The sequence below is a fragment of the Anolis carolinensis genome, chromosome 5 (assembly GCF_035594765.1).
Source record: "Anolis carolinensis isolate JA03-04 chromosome 5, rAnoCar3.1.pri, whole genome shotgun sequence".
Lineage (NCBI taxonomy): Eukaryota > Metazoa > Chordata > Lepidosauria > Squamata > Dactyloidae > Anolis > Anolis carolinensis.
Window position 1 is genome coordinate 43788020 of NC_085845.1, and position 21385 is coordinate 43809404.

At 39.4% G+C, this 21385-nt stretch overlaps 1 protein-coding gene across 3 annotated transcripts; it reads right to left on the reverse strand.

Moving 5' to 3' along the window:
• Nucleotides 1–4635: 4635 nt before the first annotated feature.
• On the reverse strand, nt 4636–19922 carry LOC100555997 (uncharacterized). Of its 3 annotated transcripts, XM_008111881.3 has the most exons (8): nt 19696–19920; nt 16422–16588; nt 13083–13333; nt 10668–10727; nt 8305–8436; nt 6232–6378; nt 5411–5471; nt 4636–5014 (listed from the first exon to the last, which is right to left on the reverse strand). In XM_008111881.3, exons 3-8 carry the CDS (start codon nt 13245–13247, stop codon nt 4908–4910), a joined length of 672 nt encoding a protein of 223 aa, XP_008110088.2. In that variant the 5' UTR covers nt 13248–13333; nt 16422–16588; nt 19696–19920; the 3' UTR covers nt 4636–4907. The 3 variants fall into 3 exon arrangements, with proteins under 3 accessions (XP_008110088.2, XP_003221721.2, XP_008110089.2); XM_003221673.4 differs by lacking the exon at nt 16422–16588 and having other exon boundaries at nt 19696–19922; XM_008111882.3 differs by lacking the exons at nt 10668–10727; nt 19696–19920 and having other exon boundaries at nt 16422–17993.
• Between the last annotated feature and the right edge of the window lie 1463 nt (nt 19923–21385).

Sequence of the window (21385 nt, forward strand, 5' to 3'; positions counted from 1 at the left end):
TTTTCTGTCCTCTTTTTTCCTGCACTGCAAGTTGATATGAATGACTGCTCATTTACATTGGCAGTTCAGGAATTTGAGGGAGGCTGTATTCCTTTCCGTGGACCTCTTAAGTGTAATCAAGTTAAGAAAGCCTACCAGTCCATAAACTGAATTATGTAGCATAAATGTGCTTGACAATGTTTGAAAAACATTGCTATCTAGTTTTTGATTTTATATCCCTCAGTTATAAAAAATGTGGGAGGTGTGTGACAGTAGATGCTATTAAAATACATTTTCTGCAGAGGTAGGAAGTCATTTATAGAGAAAATATCCCTCATGGATTGATGCAGCAACTGTGAGTATCCTGTGTATTTGAGATCAGTGACAGCCTGAATTGAGCAGGTCCAAGTCCCTTCTTCAATGTTGGGAAATTACATCTAATTAATTTCTAGCTGTCACTCAGCAATAGATTAGGGTGGCAATGGTGACCAAGGACCAAATTTTGCCTTTACACATTTTCAGTTGTTTTGTGTATGTGTGTGTGTGCATGTGTTTGAATGGTTAAGAGGCAGTTTACAAGATAAACTCTCCAGAAACAGTTTGATGGCATTTTGATAAGTATGGGGGAGTTGCTTAATTTTGGGTTGAATCTAGAGTAGAGGGAAGGAGCATAAAAAATGTTTGGGACCATACCTTCCAAATCCCAGGTTAAATGGAGAGCTCCAGGCACAATGGAAGCTTTTTGTCAGGATCAGAGGTTTAATCCTATCAGTTGTGTGACAAGACAGAAATTCAGATAATGTAACTTAGGACATAAAGATGGAAACGGTACCTGTTTATCTTCAGGGCTGCTTGGAAGGCAATGACAGATCAGGCATGTACACAATGGTTCTGTATACAGCCGAGCCCAATTTCAGGTGAGTGTTTTTAAAGCCTAGTAGGAACAGTAAACCCCTGTGGCACATTGGGTTAAACTGCTGAGCTGCTGAACTTGCGGACCAAAAGGTCAGCGGTTCGAATCCAGGGAGCGAGGTGAGTTCCCACTATTAGCCCCAGCTTCTGCCAACCTAGTAGTTCGAAAACATGCAAATGTAATAGATCAATAGGTACCATTCTGGTGGAAAACTTAACGTTGCCCTATGCAGTCATTCCGATCACATGACCTTGGAGGTATCTACAGACAACGCTGGCTCATCGGCTTAGAAATGGAGATGATCAAAGATGAGGAATATATCATAAGAACATTACAAGACCAATGGCAAAAAGAGGGGGTACTTACAAGACAAATAATAGAGAACTTAAAAAGAGAGGCCACAAAAATTAAAATCGAGAAGTAGAAAGAAATTGAAAGGAAATTCATATGGAAATGGTACCGCACCCCAGCACAATTATCAAATATGATGAGGAATAAAAATTCAACATGTTGGCATTGTGGAGTAGGTAAGGGATGGTATGCCCACATGTGGTGGGAATGTCCAAGGGTAAAAACATTTTGGGGGGAAAATAACAGGGAAAATAGAGGAATTATTTAAAATTTCACTCCAAGTAAACATGGAATTAGTGTGGATGGGAATATTAGGGAACAATAAATTATCGTAAAATATCAAGATCTATTCAAAGCTATGATTCTTGCAGGGAAGGCAGTAATAGTTTGGGGCTGGAGAGACAAAAAAAGTGGAATATGGTGAATTGGAATAACTGTTTGACCAGGACCAATCAGAAATTATTGCAAATGTAACCTCTGAGGATAAGAAGGAAGATAAAATGAGGAAAATTAAAGAGAAATGGACAATATATTCGGATTGGATAAAAAGTGGCGAAGCCAATGTAATTATTGTACAGAAATGGGAAAAGTTGTGCTCATGGATGGTGTTAAATTTCTAATGGAATTGTGGTAAGGGGTAGGGGTGGGGGGAGGGGATGGGGGAAGGGAGGAAAAAGAATAAATAGAATGATGTATTAGATATGTGAGTAGACAATATAGAAGGGAAGAGGATGGAGAAATGTGATAATAGATAAATGATGTGTAGGTATGAACATTTGTATTAAATGTGCAATATACTCACAAAATGAAATATAAGATATCAATAAAAATATATATTTTAAAAAAAGAAAAGAAATGGAGATGAGCACCAACCTGCAGAGTCTGACACGAGTAGACTTAATGTCAGGGGAAAACCTTTACCTTAAAAACGGGACAGATCTACAGACCGCTTATCCCACAAAAATCCAGAGTGGCGAATACTGGAAGGCTTAATCCATCATCTGGTTTAAGGAAGTCCTCACTCCAGCAGTGCAAAAAGTCAGTTCAGCACTGTCAGATGGCCACCCTTATGGTCCTCTCCTGGTTTTTTTGTTTTTTGTTTGTCACAGCCAGCAAATACACACGACCTGTGCCAGTTGCTCATTGGCTGGAGTGATGTTGGTAGAGGAAGAATCTTCTCTTTCCCCCCTCTCTTCTCCAATTGCCTTATTGCTCTGGCCAAGGTCACTTTAGGCAATGACCTTTGCGCTAAGTGGGCCTTGCAGAAAAGATACATCAATAGATAAGTCAGTATACTTGAGAATCATCCTAGTGTGAAGAAAAGCAATGGAAATGTGTGCGTGTGTTTTTAAACCCTCAGAAGTAACATCTGTAATTGACTTGTGGAAAAGGCTGGAAATTACACTGCTCCCTATCCTTGACCAGCTGGAAACTTCAAACCTCATTCAATGTCTGTGGCCTAGTGATTTAGTTACACAGTGATTTAATATATTACTGTGAGCTGGAGACAGATATTTGTGCATTATAATTAATGTTAATTTAATTAGATACATTCTTAATCTATTTTGGGTTTTCCAACTTTGTTCAAGTTCTAGAAAACTGCATGTCAATTACTTAGGCAATATGGATATTGTTGGCAATATGGTATTCTACAGTGATTCATTCTTATTTTGTATACTTGCGCACAGAATTATTTTTACACACTTACTACCTTAGCTCTGATTATTACATTACTGTTTAAGCTGTGATTAATATTCTTTTAAAGAAAAGCCTATCCAATTAGAATAGTTACTTATAAGGAAACTAGCTGTGCCCGGCCATGCGTTGCTGTGGCAAAGTATGGTGGTATGGGAAATAAAGTATTGAGGAATTGGTGGTAGTTAAGGTAAAGGGTCAAGGTTTTCCCCTGACATTAAGTCCAGTCATGTCTGATTCTGGGGGTTGGTGCTCATCTCCATTTCTAAGCCGAAGAGCCGGCTTTGTCCGTAGACACCTCCAAGGTCACGTGGCATGACTGCATGGAGTGCTGTTACCTTCCCGCTGGAGCAGTACCTATACATCTACTCTCATTTGCATGTTTTTGAACTTTAGGGTTGGCAGAAGCTGGGGCTAACAGTGGGGGCTCTCTCCGCTCCCCTAATTCAAACCTGTGACGTTTCGGTCCAGAAGTTCAGCAGTTCAGCGCTTTAACACGCTGCGCCATCAGGGGATATTATTTCGTAAAGGTTGTGAATATACAATATTTCTGATTGGTTTTTTTTTTTTTTGCCTGTTGGAGGCAAGTATGAATGCTGCAATTAGGCAAAATTATTAGCATGTAATGGCCTTGCAGCTTTAAAGCCTGGTTGCTTCCTCCCTGAGTGAACTTTTTGTTGGGAGGTGTTAGCTAGCCCTGATGGTCTCCTGTCTGGAATTCCCTTGTTTTTAGAGTGGTGTTCTTTGTGCTATTTTCTGTGCTTCTACTGTCTGTGGTCCTTAGAAAACAATTATTCCTCTACCTCTAATTAGGACTTTATTTTTCTTTTCTTTTTGTTGTATCAGCCTAGAGGCATGGATGAGGGGTTGTGCTGTCAATTTTCTAGGTTGTGGGGTGTTTAGTTTTGTTGTTTTGTTGGTCGCCGGGATTCCATCACTCTTTTATATATATAGATGTGCCCTTTTCCTTCCATTAGAGGACAAGAATGCTGTCAATAAGAGTCTGATTGATATGTGATCCTCTTTCCTGACTTTCCACTACCACATTCCCTTTTGTGTGTCCTGGTATAAAAGTCAGGGAAGGGAATTGTATCCATCTTGTAGAAGGATAGGATGATGATAGTTAGCAATTAAATCATTAGTCTCTCCCTTTCTCCACCCTCATAAATGTTAATGCAGACATAAATTCATTTACATGTCAATACAAATTATGTAAGATATTTAACATTTTATATTACAAAAATTTTACTGACTTTCCCTGTTTATCTGGAGAACTTTATTTGAACCAGGTAACCACAGACATGGCTATTTAAAGTCCTTGTCTATTTTGTTGATCTATCTCTCTTAAAAATGAAACTATAAAAAGGATTATTTGTCAAGGTTATATCCTTTTTAGTGAATTTTTTAGCTCAATTGAGAATTTATTATAATAGGATAATAATATTTCTCTGAAGTAGTAACTTTTTTGATGGTAGGCACATAGGTGCTAATGTGGGTAATTGGAGTCTATGACATGTGAGAAGTGAGAGATACCATCAGCTAATAGTCACATTATACACTGTTTTCTTCTTTCCATACTGATGGTAAAATCAGCAATTGCACAAGAATACCCTGCACCCATAATTCCCAACAACAAAATATACATTCAAAAATATTTTCCTGCATAGAGATCCCTATGTCTTACTCAGGGTGCTTACTGCTATTACCATTGTTGTCATATTTTATTTATAATGACAATGATACAACAATTCTTATATAAAAAGTTGGGGGATTAAGTTAACATATATAGGACAATGAGATGAAATGCCTTGGCTAAATAGGAAATAGGTCACCAGTCTTGAATTTTCACAATCCTCTGTTCAAGGATGCCTGTACTTTGTGAGTTATTGCTGGAAGAATTTCACAGAATTTTAAAAATAGGCTCTTAAGTTATTATCAAGAGTCTCTTAAACATATTCTTGTAGATCTTTTAAGGGAAACGGATATATGGAGGGGGTTTAGCAATTTCATCATCTTCTTCTTCCACATTTACATCTGAAAGTTTTACTGGAGAAATAAAAATTCGATCTGTTTGACCTAGAACAGAACAGAAAGAAATATAAAGGTACATGTGGGTGATGAACGTAAGTCACAAACCCTAAAGCCCTTACATATTCATAATTTGAGATGCAAATATAGGAACTCCAAAAGAAAAAATGCCAGTGTGATGCATTGGACCAGGACTCTAGCAGACCAGAGTTCAAACCTCTGCTCAGCCACAGAAACCCCTGCTCAGTCACAGAAACTGGGTGAACTTTGTAAATCACACTCTCTCAGCCTCAGAAGAAAGCAGAGGCAAACTTTCAATCTTGCGGGAAAACCCCTATGACTCCTAAGAAAAACCTCTATCAGTCTCCATAAGTCAGAGGCATGCAACAACAACCTTAAGCAACTCCAGCAGTGATATTAAAAGAAGAGAAAGCACCTACATACCAGATGAAATGTAAGCTAATTCTGAAGTTTGCAGTTGGTCTTCATTAGAATGTAACCACTCCTGCAAACAAAAAGAGGATGAAAAAACTAAAATAGGTTTTATCAATTACAAAAATATTTATCAAATTAGTATAATAGGTATTATAGGATTCTTGCAATTAAATAAGGTTTTCTCTTCAAATCATTTATACCGAATAATAAGTAGAACAAAAATGCCAATCTAGACAATATATAAATATGGAAAATCCGCAAATAATAGATTATGTCACTCTCTAAAGAGGAGGCATCCTTGAAAATATAGTAAAAGCCCTATTCACTGAGGAAACCTTTAAAAGGGAATCATGGATCAATGTCACAAAGGGAATCGTGGATCTATGTCACAACACTGATAACTCTCACACAACCTTTTGGAAAACTCACCACAGCTTAGGTAAAGGTTTTCCCCTGACATTAAGTCTAGTCATGTCCGATTCTGGGGGTTGGTGCTCATCTCCATTTCTAAGCCAAAGAGCCAGCGTTGTCCATAGACACCTCCAAGATCATGTGGCCAGCATGACTGCATGGAGCGCCGTTACCTTCCCGCCAGAGTGGTACCTATTGATCTACTCACATTTGTGTATTTTTGAACTGCTAGGCTGAGGCTAATAATGGGAGCTCGAATTCCCAGATTCGAACTGCTAACCTTTTGGTCAGCAAGTTCAGCAGCTCAGGGGTTCAATCCTCTGTGCCACCAGGGGCTCCACCACAGCTTACATTGTGTGAAATGCCTATGATTTTTATATGAATACATCACAGCTATTTAAGATGATGATGCTACTTACAAATCCAGTGACGCTATCATAGCAGGAACAACCTGGAAGACTTCGGCTACTAACATAGGCAATTATTAGCACAATCAAGGCACTAGCAATAGATGCAATTAGGAGTGTGATGTTGGCTCCTTCCACAAGTTTATCAAGTACAAATGCCTGTAACATGAAATATGTGTGCGTTATTAATCAATGTAAAATGAATTACACTATTAGAGTGAAAGTTTGCAGTTACAACATTTTGAAAATAAATATTCCTTCTGTTTCATGAAATCACAAAACTTTTCAGACACATCTGCCTGCCTGCCCTTTGTCTGTAAATCAACTCTAAAAGGTCTCACAAATTTACTGTTGTACAGAACAATACAATATCAACATAGTTATGACAATATTTCTCACCCTAACTATGACAAAAGATGATGGCACTACGTAGGCTCCACAATAATTCCCTCTCCCCCCATCTTCTGGAAGCTTTAATTTGAATGTAAATCTTAATTGGCTACACTGGTTTCATTTGAAAATACTCATTTGGTTTCTATCCTAAACCAACAGTCAAAATTGACAGATTTTCATATTAAAAGTTGATCTGAAAAACGTTTGCCAAAGCATACTTATGATAATGACAATGTGAACAGTTTCTGGTTCAAGTAGGAAACAAAAATACTGACAAGTAACTAGATATAGTGGAATGGTATAAAAGGCAAAGGTAAAGAGTTCCCTTGACATTAAGTCTAGTCATGTCTGACTCAGGGGGTTGGTGCTCATCTCCATTTCTAAGCTGAAGAGCCAGCGTTGTCTGTAGACATCTCCTAGGTCATGTGGCCAGCATGACTGCATGGAGCACTGTTACCTTCCTGCAGAAACAGTACCTATTAATCTACTCACATTTGCATGTTTTTGAGCTGCTAGGTTGGCAGAAGCTGGGACTAACCCCGCTCCCCGGATTTGAACTTGCTGACTTTTAGCTCAACGGTTCAACCTACTGCGCTACGGGGGGGGGGGGGGGGTTAGTGGAATAGTATACCTTTTATTTATTAAAGTGTTTCTAGGTACAATTTTATTTGTTTCTTTGCTTAAAATGTTTCTATTTTGCCTCCCTACCCACAAGACTTCTTGAGATGATGGACAAATAAAAGCAATTCAAATGATGCAAAGAGAAAAAACATTTTAAAACACATTAAAATGAACTCTAAAAACTTTTAAAAGTAATAAAATACAGTTTTGAAAAAGTTATAACTGAGCAATTTCAAGTGCCAAAAGCCATGTGTTTGAAACTTCTGTTTTGTATGATTTAACTGCCAAAAGGTCAAAAGCTGGCTGGTGTAAAAATGCTTTAAGGTTTCGTAATGTATTAATTCCTCTTTATTTTACAGTGTGGTTATATTTTTTAGATGTGCTGAATCTATTTTAATTATCATATTAAGTAATTTAACCCGCTGTGGTGGTGCAGTGGGTTAAACTGCTAAGCTGCAGAATTTGCTGACTGGAAGGTCAGCAATTCAAATCCGTGGGAGGGGTGAGTTCTCATTGTTAGCCCCAGCTTATGCCATCCTAGCAGTTCGAAGACATGCAAATGTGAGTAGATCAACAGGTACTGCTTCAGCGGGAAGGTAACAGCGCTCCATACAGTCATGCCATGCTGACCACATGACCTAGAAGGCATCTACGGACAATGCTGGCTCTTCGGCTTAGAAATGGAGGTGAGCACCACTCCCCAGAGTCAGAATCGACTAGACTTAATGTCAAGGGGAAACCTTGACATTTATTATTATTATTATTATTATTATTATTATTATTATTATTATTATTATTATTATTATATTACATTGTTATTATTTATTAGCTGGCTCACAGTATTTCAAAGCATATGTTTTACTTTTTCACTTTCCTTTAACTCAGAATCATACCTTTTAAAACTTAAACTGCATTTTTAACCAGTGTATGGTTACTATCATATTTACACTATTTTATTCCATATTTCAGGTTCCAAAACTGGTATCCACAGTATAGTGCTATAGTCTCTGAAAGAGTGACCAGTGTTTTCATAAAGTACAGATGCAAAATAAACTCAGAATGAATACTTACAGCTGGATGATTAGAGGGCACAACATCTAAGCCCTTATATTTTTCACCATATTCTAATGTTATCGAGGCATAGATGATTACAATTAGAGTTGTGAAACAGGAAAATGCAGAAGCAATCATCATTGCATACACCTGCACAAAAGGAAAAGGGATAGAGAAGACAAACTTGAATATGAACCAATGAATCAATTTGTACATCAATCCAAACAGTGAAAAGATAAATTAACATGATTCAAATACCACCATTAAAAAGGTAAAGGTTTCCCCTGACGTTAAGTCCAGTCATGTCCGACTCTGGGGGTTGGTGCTCATCTCCATTTCTAAGCCGAAGAGCCGGCGTTATCTGTAGACACCTCCAAGGTCATGTGGCCAGCATGACTGCATGGAACGCCATTACCTTCCCGCTGGAGCGATACCTATTGATCTACTCACATTTGCATGTTTTCGAACTGCTAGGTTGGCAGAAGCTGGAGCTAACAGCGGGCGCTCAATCCACTCCCCGGATTTGAACCTGGGACCTTTCGGTCTGCAAGTTCATCAGCTCAGCGCTTTAACATACTGAGCCACCGGAGGCTCCATTACGCCCAGCAATAATTCTATGCAATTTTTCAAAATAAAGATACAGGTTTGAACAAGATTTGTGCAATGGCTAGATCTGATTATGTCCTTTTCCATTTCTCCCTGATGTTCCCAACAAAAATATTTTGGATGCCCAAAAATGGCACTCCTAGTAGCCTTAAGGAGAGGTAGTTCTCCTTTATAAGCTGCTTGGCACCTTATTATGTCCCTTAACGCCCTCAAAAAAAAGTTGTATAAAACCAGAAATGAAATTCTGGCCAATCCAAGTTTCATTTCTGTTTCTTCATTCCTTTCTTTTCTTCCCCCCTCCCGCCTTCCCTTACATTTGCTAAGATGTGTTGTTGTTGTTGTTGTTGTGAGCCTTCAAGTCATTTCTAATTTATGGTGACCCTAAGGTGACTCTATCATTGGGATTTCTTGGCAGAATCTGTTCAGAGGGAATTTCCCTTGCCTTCTTCCGAGGCTGAGAGAGTGTGACATCCCAATGCCACCAAATGGATTTACATGACTGAGCAGGGATTCAAATCCAAGGCTTCTCATGTCTAGCCCAACAATGAAACCACTATATCACACTGTTGTTGTTTTTTTTTTAAATGCTAAACACAAAATTTACATCATTGCCTCAAAACAAGAGTTGTAGATTTTATCCTGAATAAAGAACACAATTTTATTACAAAAACAGTTGATTAAAGAAAAAAAATGTTGAGCTTCATCTAACAAAACGCACTAGAAGTCCTAATGAAGTGTCAGTACTTAAGATTCAGTTCATTTTCATGGTCATTGAACCATTGCAATGACCAAAAGAGCTCTACAAAACCTTTCAAAGAAGCCAGGGTGCCCTGTCAGCAGAGGGGTTTCCAAGGCACCTTGTAGTAGGGTGGTGATTGAAGAAGCACCCAACTCTCTTTTAGCAGTTGTGGACGAACTCTGAACATGTTGGGATGCAACAATGCTTTGCACAAGAAGAGTGTCTTATAGCAGTGGTAGGAAAATTGCAGACAGTGTTTAGAATGTTAGACTAACCTGAAACTCTTCCCTCTTATGGAAACTATTCCTGCCCCACTGTGTGACATAGATTGATATTTCTCAGGGTCTTTCTCCACCTCCTTTTCATTGCGGTTCCATTCCTCACTTCTTTCTCAACCCCCTTAAGATGTAGGCAGCCTTAGGCCCCTTCCACACTGTCCTATATCAGAGGATCTGATCCCAGGTACCTTTCCTATTATAATAAAGATGACTTTAGTTCACCAACAAGGGTATGCTTTGCTCCTTCTGTGCCCTATCTCCCCCATGCAGCTGCCTAATCTTTCCAACTCTTCTAACAGAAAGGGCAGGGGTGAACACTTCACTCACTGCCCTGTTCTCCAGGACCTTGGAAATCCCTCTGTTGATGGGGCTGCTTGACTTATAAGGTAGGTTTTATTGGGTTGCAATCAAGAGACATAGTTATGACAACAAATCTCTGTGTAACTACTAGCTACATTTCCCGAAATAGGATATTTTCCTAAGTTATCCTCAAAAGTATCACTGTCACTTTGTCCCTAGCATTCTTGGTCTGACATGTTACTTAAAAAAAATAACAGTTAAGTTCTAAATTTTACAATACCATAAATCTAGGTTTAGATATAGATGGAGTAGAAAGTTTATTTCACAAGGATTGGGGAAGCTCACTATGGGTAAAGACTCAATTTTCAGATCTCTAGAATTTCCCCACCTCTAGCTTAAAGAAAGATGAATATGAAATCCTTCTTTAAACAAACCGCTAAAGTTAAACAGAAACATACCAGAATGGGATTCTTCTTCTGGGAAGAAAACAAAGCCATAATTCCAGGAATACTCATGAACTGCAGAGTAGAATTGGGATTAATTTCAAAACTTTGCAAGTAATACATTGTGGTTAATCTTAGCATAGAAACAGCTGTTGAGTTCTTTGGTACGGGTTCTGAGATCTGCCAGGAAGGTCCTTATCTCGGTCCCACCTCCGTTCCAAGCATGGTTGGTGAGAACGAGAGAGAGAGGGCCTTCTCGGTGGTGGCCCCCAAGCTCTGGAATTGCCTCCCTAGAGAGATTAGGTTAGCCCCTACTCTTCAATTTTTTGGTCTAATCTGAAAACTCAGCTTGTTAAACAGGCCTTTGACCTTGATTAGAATGTTAGTGGTTAGACTCAAGGACTTAGTGACTGCTTCCCTCCGGCACTTTGGATTGATACTTGAAGATAACAATTTTTATCCGCAGGTAATGCAGCATTTTTATGGAATTTAAAATTTTATTATGTGACCTTTTTAGGTAAAAGTCTTGTGTAAATGTATGTTGTTATTGTTTTATATGCTTATGTAGTGTGTATTTTATGTGTGTGGCACCTTAGAGTGCTTTTATGAGCTGCCCCAAGTCCCTTCGGGGAGATGGTGGTGGGATATAAATAAAACATTATTAATTAAATATATTATTATGATTATTATTATTATTATTATTATTATTATTATTATTATTATTATTGACACAAAGACATAGTATGACACAGCAAACAAGATCTATATGCTGGATTTCGTATCAAATCGAACACTTCCTAAGTGTTTAGGACTGTGTGATGTATTTTCGGATGATGCGTGCAGATCCCAGTAAGGTGGCCTTTTGCAGTTGACATATCGTGATTTTGTCAATGTCTATTGTTTCCAAATGCCGGCTGAGATCTTTTGGCAGGCATCCAGTGTGCCGATCACCACCGGGACCACCTACACTAGTCTATGCCAGAGCCTTTGCAGTCTGATCCTGAGGTGGTTGTTATTATTATTATTATTATTATTATTATTATTATTATTATTATTATTATTGTATGACACAGCAAACAAGATAGATATGCTGTATTTCGTTTCACAAAATCACAAGTCGAACACTTCCCAAGTGTCTAGGACTGTGTGATGTATTTTCGGATGATGCGTGCAGATCCCAGTAGGGTGGCCTTTTGCAGTTGGCAGATCGTAATTTTGTCAATGTCTGTTGTTTCCAAATGCCGGCTGAGATCTTTTGGCACAGCATCCAATTATTATTATTATTATTATTATTATTATTATTATTATTATTATTATTATTATTATTATTATTAGGTGTTGTAATGACCCAAACATATCAATGTATTTCATGGTATGCTGTACTATGAAATGACTCTGGGCCCTAAACTGTACAACCACCAGTCATCATAATAGTGTTTATGCGACATTTCTCTGCTGTTCTCTTGAAATAGTTGCATAGCAGCTACACTTTCTTAAGTGGTCTCCACCCCAGGTAAGCAGCTTTACAATAAGAGACACCAGGTTTATAAAGTGCAAATAGTAGGCAAGCAAGGATTTGTTCCACTATAAGGGTTACTTCTTTCAAGAAAAGGCATTTTGAAATTGGAGATAGTATTATTATTCTGCTAGCTATGAAATCTAGGGTTAATATTTTGGCCATTTACACAGATATGTATTTTTGTGGACAATTAATTGCTATATGAGGATATTAATGTCAGAGACAGAATAACCCACCATACTACACAGACACCATACTACACAGACACAGGCTTCAATGTATATGAACTGTGTAGTTGAACTATTTGGGTAATATTTTTTAAAAAAAATCTAAGTTAAATTAGCTATCAAATGTTTAATTCCCAATATTAACAATACATAGATAGGGTCTAAAGGAAGAAAAAAAGTTGAAATGCTGATAATAAATTATTGATTTGGTTAATTTACGACTAAATTATAAACTAGTAACTAGTATTATAAACTAGTAACAGAATTAGAATAGTTTATTTTAAGTAAGCTAATTTATTCTGAAAAGCTGGATCTTCTGCTCTTGCAAATTGAAAGAAGTTATTCCATCCAACAAGTGAAAGCATTACAACCAAAATTTAAAAGGGTTACTTTTTTTCAACTACAACTTCCAGAATCCCATATCTCTGACAATGCTGGTTAGAGGATTCTGGAGATTGTATTCCACACTAGTCACATTTTCAGGGTGTGAATTGTATCTCTTTAGGACTGCAGCTGAACACATCAATCACAGAAGTGCATTCAGCTGTACACCTTATGATATACATGCTCTCTTATGAAGTAAGGGATGGCAAGCTTTCTCCAACAGAAAGCAAGGAGGAAATTAAAAATGCAGAATGTTCTGTCTGTATCTAATATAAAGAAAGTGAGGGTAAAATAGCTCACCATTCCAGCCCAGATGGGTATCTTAGATTTACTCAGTGCTGATTCCCTTCGGTGACCACCATCTATTACTCCGCTGACAATGCAAAGTGCAGCACAAGCTATTTGTAAAAGTCCCAGCACAACCATACTTTTTTGGTTGAAGATGAAATATCTATAACGATCCATTCCAGTTAATTCCAACTTTCAAGAGTTTGTCCAGTTTGTGAAGAAGCAAGAGGATTGTTCAAGAGAAGACAGCCCTGTCGTGTATCCTGAACAGAAGGTTAAACAAATACACACAACTCATTAGCACTTCAACACCATCATCTGACAAATGGTTCACATACCATTCCATTAAGAGAAGGATCTGATAGTTCGTAGTGGCAAAGATCATATGTATGTCATATATGGAGATCTGAGTATTCATTTTAAAATGTGGCAAGAATTGTGGCTGGCTGTTTTGAGTTGCTTTGCTTTGAATAAAGCTTTCTATTTAAAAACACACTGCAAGGTGTATGATGCAAACTCAGCTAAGTGATACTTTATATGACTACAGTAGAGTCTCACTTATCCAACATTCGCTTATCTAACGTTCTGGATTATCCAACACATTTTTGTAGTCAACGTTTTCAATACATCGTGATATTTTGGTGCTAAATTTGTAAATACAGTAATTACTACCTAGCATTACTGCATATTGAACTACTTTTTCTGTCAAATTTGTTGTATAACATGATGTTTTGGTGCTTAATTTGTAAAATCATAACCTAATTTGTTGTTTAATAGGCTTCTCCTTAATCTCTCCTTATTATCCAACATATTCGCTTATCCAACATTCTGCCCGCCCGTTTATGTTGGATAAGTGAGACTCTACTGTATTTACAAACAAAACATAAGTAAACAAAAATGCAGTGATTCAGAATTCTCCTTTAGCACTAGTATATATTATCCTGAAGGTTGTTGGTACAAATCTGCAAGATGGGGTGAGCGACCGTCTGTCAGCTCTAGCTTGCGGGGACATGAGAGAAGCCTCCCAGCAGGACGGTAACACATATGTGCGTCTCCTGGGCAACGTCTCTGTAGATGGTCAATTCTTTCACATCAATAGCGACTTGCAGTATGTTCTCAAGTCCCTTCTGACACAATAAAAAAGTATGTGATTGGAAATAAATTTACATCTGAGGATAACTATATATTTCCCATTGTTTTGGGTTTCAGCCAGGAAAGATATGCATTACTAGTGCAGGGTGTTGATTTGAGTGGGAAGAGTGTGAATCCTATCATTTAATCCCAACCAGGTCCATGTATCAAGCAGTGAACAGAGGGTATACACAAGAATGAGAGTAGAATTCAAGCCAAAATGTTGTGGTTTGTATTTTCAGAGTTTCAAAATGAAGCATTTCATAAGGATTCACAATAGTACAATATGTTAGTGTTCACATCTCCCCATCTAGGATAGGCAACTATGTATTTCCAGTTGTTGGACTATAACTGCCATTATTTATTACTACTAGTTGAACTGGCTAAGGAATTAAAGTCTGACATCTTAGTCTGACATGATAGGAATTAAAGTCTGACATCTTTGCCCATCTGTGATCGACATAATTTCATAATGGTACAGTGATACTGGGAAATGAGACAATTGTGCCTTTTCTCACTTAGGATCTCATGGAGTGTATCCACACTGTAGAGTTAATGCAGTTTGACATCAATTTGGCTGTCATGGCTCAGTGCTATGGAATCTTAGGAATTATAGTTTTACAGGTTCTTTAGCCTTTTCTGCCAAACAGTGCTGTTGCTTCACCAAACAAGAACTCCCATGACTCCATAGCATAGAGCCAAGGCACTTCAAGTTGTATCAAACTGAATTAAATCTATAGCACAGATGCACCCATAGATAGCATCCAATCAGCTCCTGTCATACATGCACTATTAAAACACAAACAATCCTTACAATTAGTTGAAAACTGACAATATTGCTTACATTTGGGTCTCACTGAAATTAGTATAAAAAGTTATTGATTAAAGTTGCATTGGAATCTTGTACAACTAACAATGTGTTCAAAAACAGTTGAATTAGCAGAAGAAGTAAAACTCATTTCCCAAGTTAATGACATTTTGTTGCTTCACTGGACTCATCAGTAAAGATACATTTGACCTCTATGGAACAATGTTACAAGTGAACAAGAACACTAGACCTCTGTCCACAAAAGGGGCAAAATTCCCCAAACAATTAATCAGTAGGTGAATCCATGACAATCATATAGATAGGTTTTAGAACAGCATTTTCTACCGAATTAATCAAACAATAAAATGTAATTTATCTGCATCAAGACTAAGTTACTTTTAGGTTCCATTACAGAAAGTACCATATAACATTAACTACCTTTTCACTTACTTCAACAGGACTGAAGTGTGATTAGTTTAGTTTTCATCCAACTCAAAATTAATTTTTAATAGACAAAAATACTGTTTAGATAAAAATTATGGGGAAACTGTGATATGCTGCTAATGGTATAAATAAATTGATCTATCAGTCCTTATATCCTGATTGTAAATGTACTACGAATTTTAGAAACATTAGGTATTACATCAGTGGCTTTATTCCAAAGTTTACTAGCCGAGGTTTGTAGTCTGAAGAATTACTTATACATTATAGAATCACTGTCAGATTTTTATTCCTTAGTGGTTAAAACAAACAGCATAGTACACTTCTGAAGATGTACTTCTGCAATATCACATATATACCTATTATACTGTCAGAAAACCAACCAACCAAAAACTTCCCAGTCTTTCACTTTGGTAACACTCTGGTACAGGCATCCTCAAACTGCGGCCCTCCAGCTGTTTGGGCCTCCAATTCCCAGAATTCCTGGCCATTGAACAAGCTGGCAAGGGCTTCTGGGAGTTGGAGGCCAAAACAGCTGGAGGGCCGCCGTTTGAGGATGGCTGCTCTGGTATATACAAACTAAGGGTACTATCATAACAGATTGCTGTCTTGCTTCAGAAGGATTTGCATTATGAAATACAACAAAAAGGTAGGGCATTGGATGGAGAATCCACAAACTGGGAAAAATACAGTATAACAATTAGGAAGCACAAATGGAAACCTGGGAAAGGGCTGTTCTGAGCTTGCTGTGTGAGGCTGTTCAATAATTCTGATATTAATGTCCACTTCACCTTGACATGATGAGCAGAAAATGCTGGTTTCTTGAGACAAACTTTACATGCCTTGTGAAGTATAACAAACCTGCTGCCTCTTAACATCAATTTATACTCCGCTTGTATTTTTGTAAATAAATTATATATCACAGAGACACTGTATAAAGTAAGGCTGTACAATATAACGAAGCCACTTACCTATAGAGGTAGACTCACTGAAGTCTGTAGATCCTATTTCTTTATAGACCAACGTCTGATGTAGAGTAGGTGTTACACTATAATAAAGGTGATTGACGCATGATTCCTCCTTTTTGGCTGTCCCTTGAGAAAATGCAAATTGCTCTTGCTCTTGGGACTTCTTATCACTTAAACAAACAGGAACAATAAACTAGGTAGATGATTATGGCAGCCATTCCTAACTGGATGCCCTCAAGATGTTTGTGCTACAACACCTCTCACTCCATTTGATCAGGTGAGGATGGGAATTATAGTCCAACAGACCTTGAAAGTAGCTAATTAATAGAGGCTACATTAATAAGTTACTCGTGCCCCACTATATCAGTGATGTAACCGGCACTGAAAAATGAATCATGAAGCCAAGAGAGCGAGGGAGAGAAAGAGAAAGAATGCCAAGTCCAGCACAACTAGAAAGAGAACAGAAAGTGTAAGTGCCACTCTTTTACTTCCCATTTCTGAAGTGCTGTGTATGTAGAGTTCTAGTAACACACCTAAAACAATTATATTTTATGAAAAGATGCTGCAAAGGGCAACAAAATGTTAAAATGCCTGGAACAATGGCCCTGCAATAAAAATATAATGTTTGAGTAATGGGAGGCATGAGAATCAGTGTGGTGGTGGTTTTGGCATTGGATTAAGACTCTGGAAATGGATTCAAATCCCTCCTCTGCCACAGAAACCCCCTGGGAGACCTTGAGCAAGTCACACACTCTCAGCCTCAAAGGAGGGCAAATCTTGCCACTGAACAAATCTTGCCAGGAAAACCCCATGATAGGGTTATCATAAGTGGGAAATGACTCTAAAAGGCACATGAGGGTTGCACCTACAGCGTACAGGCAGTCCTCGGGTTACAAATATATGACTTCATAGGATCATAGAGTTGGAAAAGACCTCATGGACCATCCAAGTCCAACCCCCTGCTAAGAAGCAGGAAAATCGCATTCAAAGCACGCCCAACATATGGCCATCCTGCCTCTGTTTGAAAGACTTCAAAGAAAGAACCTCCACCACACTCCAAGGCAGAGAGTTCCACTACTGAACAGCTCTCTCAGTTAGGAGGTTCTTCCTAATGTTTTTACAATGATGCACAGTTAAGAACAAGGGTGAGACAAGAGGAAGTGAGAAAAATCTAACTCTTGGAAGGGATATTCTGAAAGAGTTATCATGGGGGAAAGAGGTCTCAACTGAAACTTTATCACCAAACCTTGTTTCCACAGCAAGCCAAACTTTTCAAAATCCAATTATCAAGGGGACAGAAAGTGAAGGGAGATCTTCTGAACAAGGGCACAGGCAGCAAAACAAATACCACAGGGATGTTAAGCCTTCCCTGTGCTATCCAAAGCAATGTGTGTGTGTGTGTGTATGTGTGTGTGTGTGTACATACACACACATATATATATGGTTTGGATAGCATAAGGAAGGGTCTATATATACACACACGGCTGTCCAAGAGGCAAAGCAGTTCACAACATTAACCAGAAAAGGAAACTGCCTCTCCTGGAGAATTAATGGAGTTTTGGCACTACATTAACTGCTATGGTCCACTACTATGGAACAGGGGCTTTGTTGTTCGGTGAGCACTTCCTTAGCAAGTTACAAACCTTCTATATATTAATAGACATAATCTTTAGCAATGTTCTTGATAAAGATCTTTGGTATTCATCCATTTGTGGAAAAAAACACACCTCCAATGTACACTGTTTAAAAGCAGTGCTTTTGGGTTTGGAAAAATTAGCCGTTTACAAGAAACGTTGCCCAGGGGACTCCCGACTGTATTTACTCAGTCTTCAAGGAGGCTCTTTCAAGCAGGCAGATCAAAAGACAAAATGGCACTACCTAAAAGAATTCTCCACTTTGTGCAACTGTGGAGCAGAACAGACAACTCCACATCTGTATGCTTGCCCACAATGCCCAGACTCATGTACAGAGGAAGAACTGTTTGAGGCTACAGACAATGTGGTCGCTGTTGCCTGTTTTTAGTCAAAAGATATTTAGCTGCTTGTGCTCCTTCTATTTTTTATCAGTTTTATACTAATTTACGCAATACTTTTAATACAAAATAAATTAAAAGTTCAGTGAGGCACCAGTACTTGTTGGCAGAGAAGGCTAAGTATGTGCTGTCGAAGGCTTTCATGGCCAGAATCACTGGGTTGCTGTACATTTTCTGGGCTGTATGGCCATGTTCCAGAAGCAGTTTCTCCTGACGTTTTGCCCACATCTACATCGACAACATTCACACTGGCCTCCAACAGACAAGAGTCCTTTCTCCCAACCCTGGACCTTCCAGAAATATAAACCTTCCTTGCTTAGTTTTCCAATATACCTCATAACCTCTGAGGATGCCTGCCATAGATGTGGACGAAACGTCAGGAAAGAATGCTTCTGGAACATGGCCATACAGCCCGGAAAATGCACAACGACCCACCGAAGGCTAAATACTTTGTAACACTCCACAATGACCCGCAGCAGTTATAGGGGTGTCAAATAGCCTTAATTATACAGTGTAGACACCAGAGAGAGAGGAAGGAAGAAAATCTTACATGAAGTTCAAAGGCAGGATCTCAGACTTCTTCCACACAACTGAATAAAATCCCACATGATCTGCTTTGAACTGGGTTATATGGCAGTGTGGACTCAGATAACCCGGCTCGGAGCAGATATTGTGCAGGTTTTCTGCCTTGATTTTCTCAGTGTGAATAAGGGGTGTTGCATGAAGGAGAGTATAATGCCTGGCAGCCCCTGCTTGCCTAGATGGGCTCAGCCCTGGGAGCAAATATTGACGATGGAGGGAGAACAATAAAAGGCTCAGGCCGAAGAAAGGTTTTGAGGGTGGGAGGGAAAGCCGGACGAGGCCTGGGAAAGGCTTCCCGAAGGCTGGGAAAACTCTCCAGGGAAGGGGACCAATGCAAAGGCATGTCGGAGGGATCTGAGAAAGAGGGTGAAGTTGGTGGCAGTTGAAGTGGTACAAACTGCACAGTGTAGACTAGGCATGGGTTCTCTCCAGGTGTTTTGGACTCCAACTCCCACCATTCCTAACAGCCTCAGGCCCCTTCCTTTTCCCCCTCAGCCGCTTAAGCGAAAAAAGGAAAGGGCCTGAGGCTGTTAGGAATGGTGGGAGTTGGAGTCCAAAACACCTGGAGAGAGGGCCCAAGTTGGCCATGCCTAGTGTAGATGCATCCCTGGTGGACGAAAGGAAAGAGAAAGAGAGAGAGAGGCTGAAAGTCGCCCCCTTTACCTCCGCCAGGTGAGTCTTCTGAGCCTCCAGGTGCGCCAGGGGAGGGGCGGAGCCTTCCAAGGCTCTACCTGAGCAGCAGCGCCATGCCTTTGGCTGGACCAGGGCCTTGCCCCACCCAGGTGTCCCTTCGGGCAGCCCATCCCTCCCAGGTGGCACCCTTCCTGGTTCCCTTCCAGCCATTAACCCCCTCTAGACCAAGCAGGTAAGCAGCACGACTGGGGGGTGGCACACCTTCTTCCCACACCTGGCCACTAGGGGGCGGGGCTGAGAAGCTCTCAGGATGGAATGTGCTGTCGAAGGCTTTCATGGCCGGAATCACTGGGCTGCTGTGAGTTTTCCAAGCTGTATGGCCATGGTCCAGAAGCATTCTCTCCTGACGTTTCGCCCACATCGATGGCAGGCATCCTCAAAGGCTGTGAGGTCTCTGTTGGAAACTAGGCAAGAGCGGTTTCCATATCTGTGGAAAGTCCAGGGTGGGAGAAAGAACTCTTGTCTGCTCGAGGCAAATGTGAATGGTGCAGTTGACCACTTTGATTAGCATTGAATGGCCTTGCAGCTTCGAAGCCTGGTTTCTTCCTGCCTGGGGAAATCCTTTGTTGGGAGGTGTTTTTGTTTATTCATTTAGTCGCTTCTGACGCTCAGTGACCTCATGGAACAGCCCAAGCCAGAGCTCCCTGTTGGCTGTCGCCACCCCCAGCTCCTTTAAGGTCAAGCCAGTCACTTCAAGGATACCATCTTGCCTGTGGTCGACCCCTCTTCCTTTTTCCTTCCATTTTCCGAAGCATCATTCTCTTCCACCCAGAGGAAAAATGTTCTTACCATACATCAAGGGAACCACTGACTGTATAGGGAAGCTGAAGAAGAAACAACCTACAAACTATCTACAGATCCACCAATAAAATCCAACAAGTGCTACATTCAGCAAAGAACAAGAGGAATCCTCTCACTTCTGCAGGAGTCTACCGTATACCATGCAGCTGTGGATAAGTCTACATAAGGACCGCCAAACACAGCATTGCCCAGACATGCATCAAGGAACATGAAAGGCACTGCAGTCTGTGTGTTGCTGTATTTGCAGCCATTTGTAGGTGTGTCATGCAAATGTAATGAGAAACATCTGAGGCTCCTTCTAAACCGCCATTTAAATCTAGACTGTCTACTTTGAACTGGATTATATGGAAGTGTAGACCCATAATCCATTTCAAAGCAGATATGGATTTCATATGGCAGTGTAGATGGGTCCTAAGTCTATGTGAAATAAGCAGTAAATCATATATTTTAAAAACTATCAGTGAAAGGTTTTCATAAAACCTGTTGTGTCCTCATGCATTACACAATTACAATTTATGTATGTTTCCATATCTCTTATAAGGGGTTGGTTTAACTTTCAGTCTGCTAGCAAAACGGAATTACTGTGTCCTGAAATGACGCATGTGTGTTGCATCATGAAATATTTGGAAAGTTTTTAATCCAAAAACAGTAATTTTTCCAAGGGATACCAAATGCTTCTACTACAAACAGCTCTCTCATTACTCTAAGAGATTCTTAGAGTTGTGCCCCAAACATATTTTTCCAAGCTATCCTATCCAAAAGGCTTCCAACATGAGCAGGTACCTCAGAATCAGTGATAACACCCAAGCAGCAACTCTTGAAATTTGTATTGTGGTCTCTTGTTTTGGTATATGACAAG

Coding starts and splice junctions, on each gene's coding strand:
- LOC100555997 (XM_003221673.4), bottom strand. CDS start 13,247: ATGGATCGTTATAGATATTTCATCTTCAACCAAAAAAGTATGGTTGTG. Junction 10,728..13,082: donor TACCCATCTGGGCTGGAATG/GTGAGCTATTTT, acceptor TCTACTCTGCAG/TTCATGAGTATTCCTGGAAT. Junction 6,379..8,304: donor TGCCCTCTAATCATCCAGCT/GTAAGTATTCAT, acceptor TTCATGTTACAG/GCATTTGTACTTGATAAACT.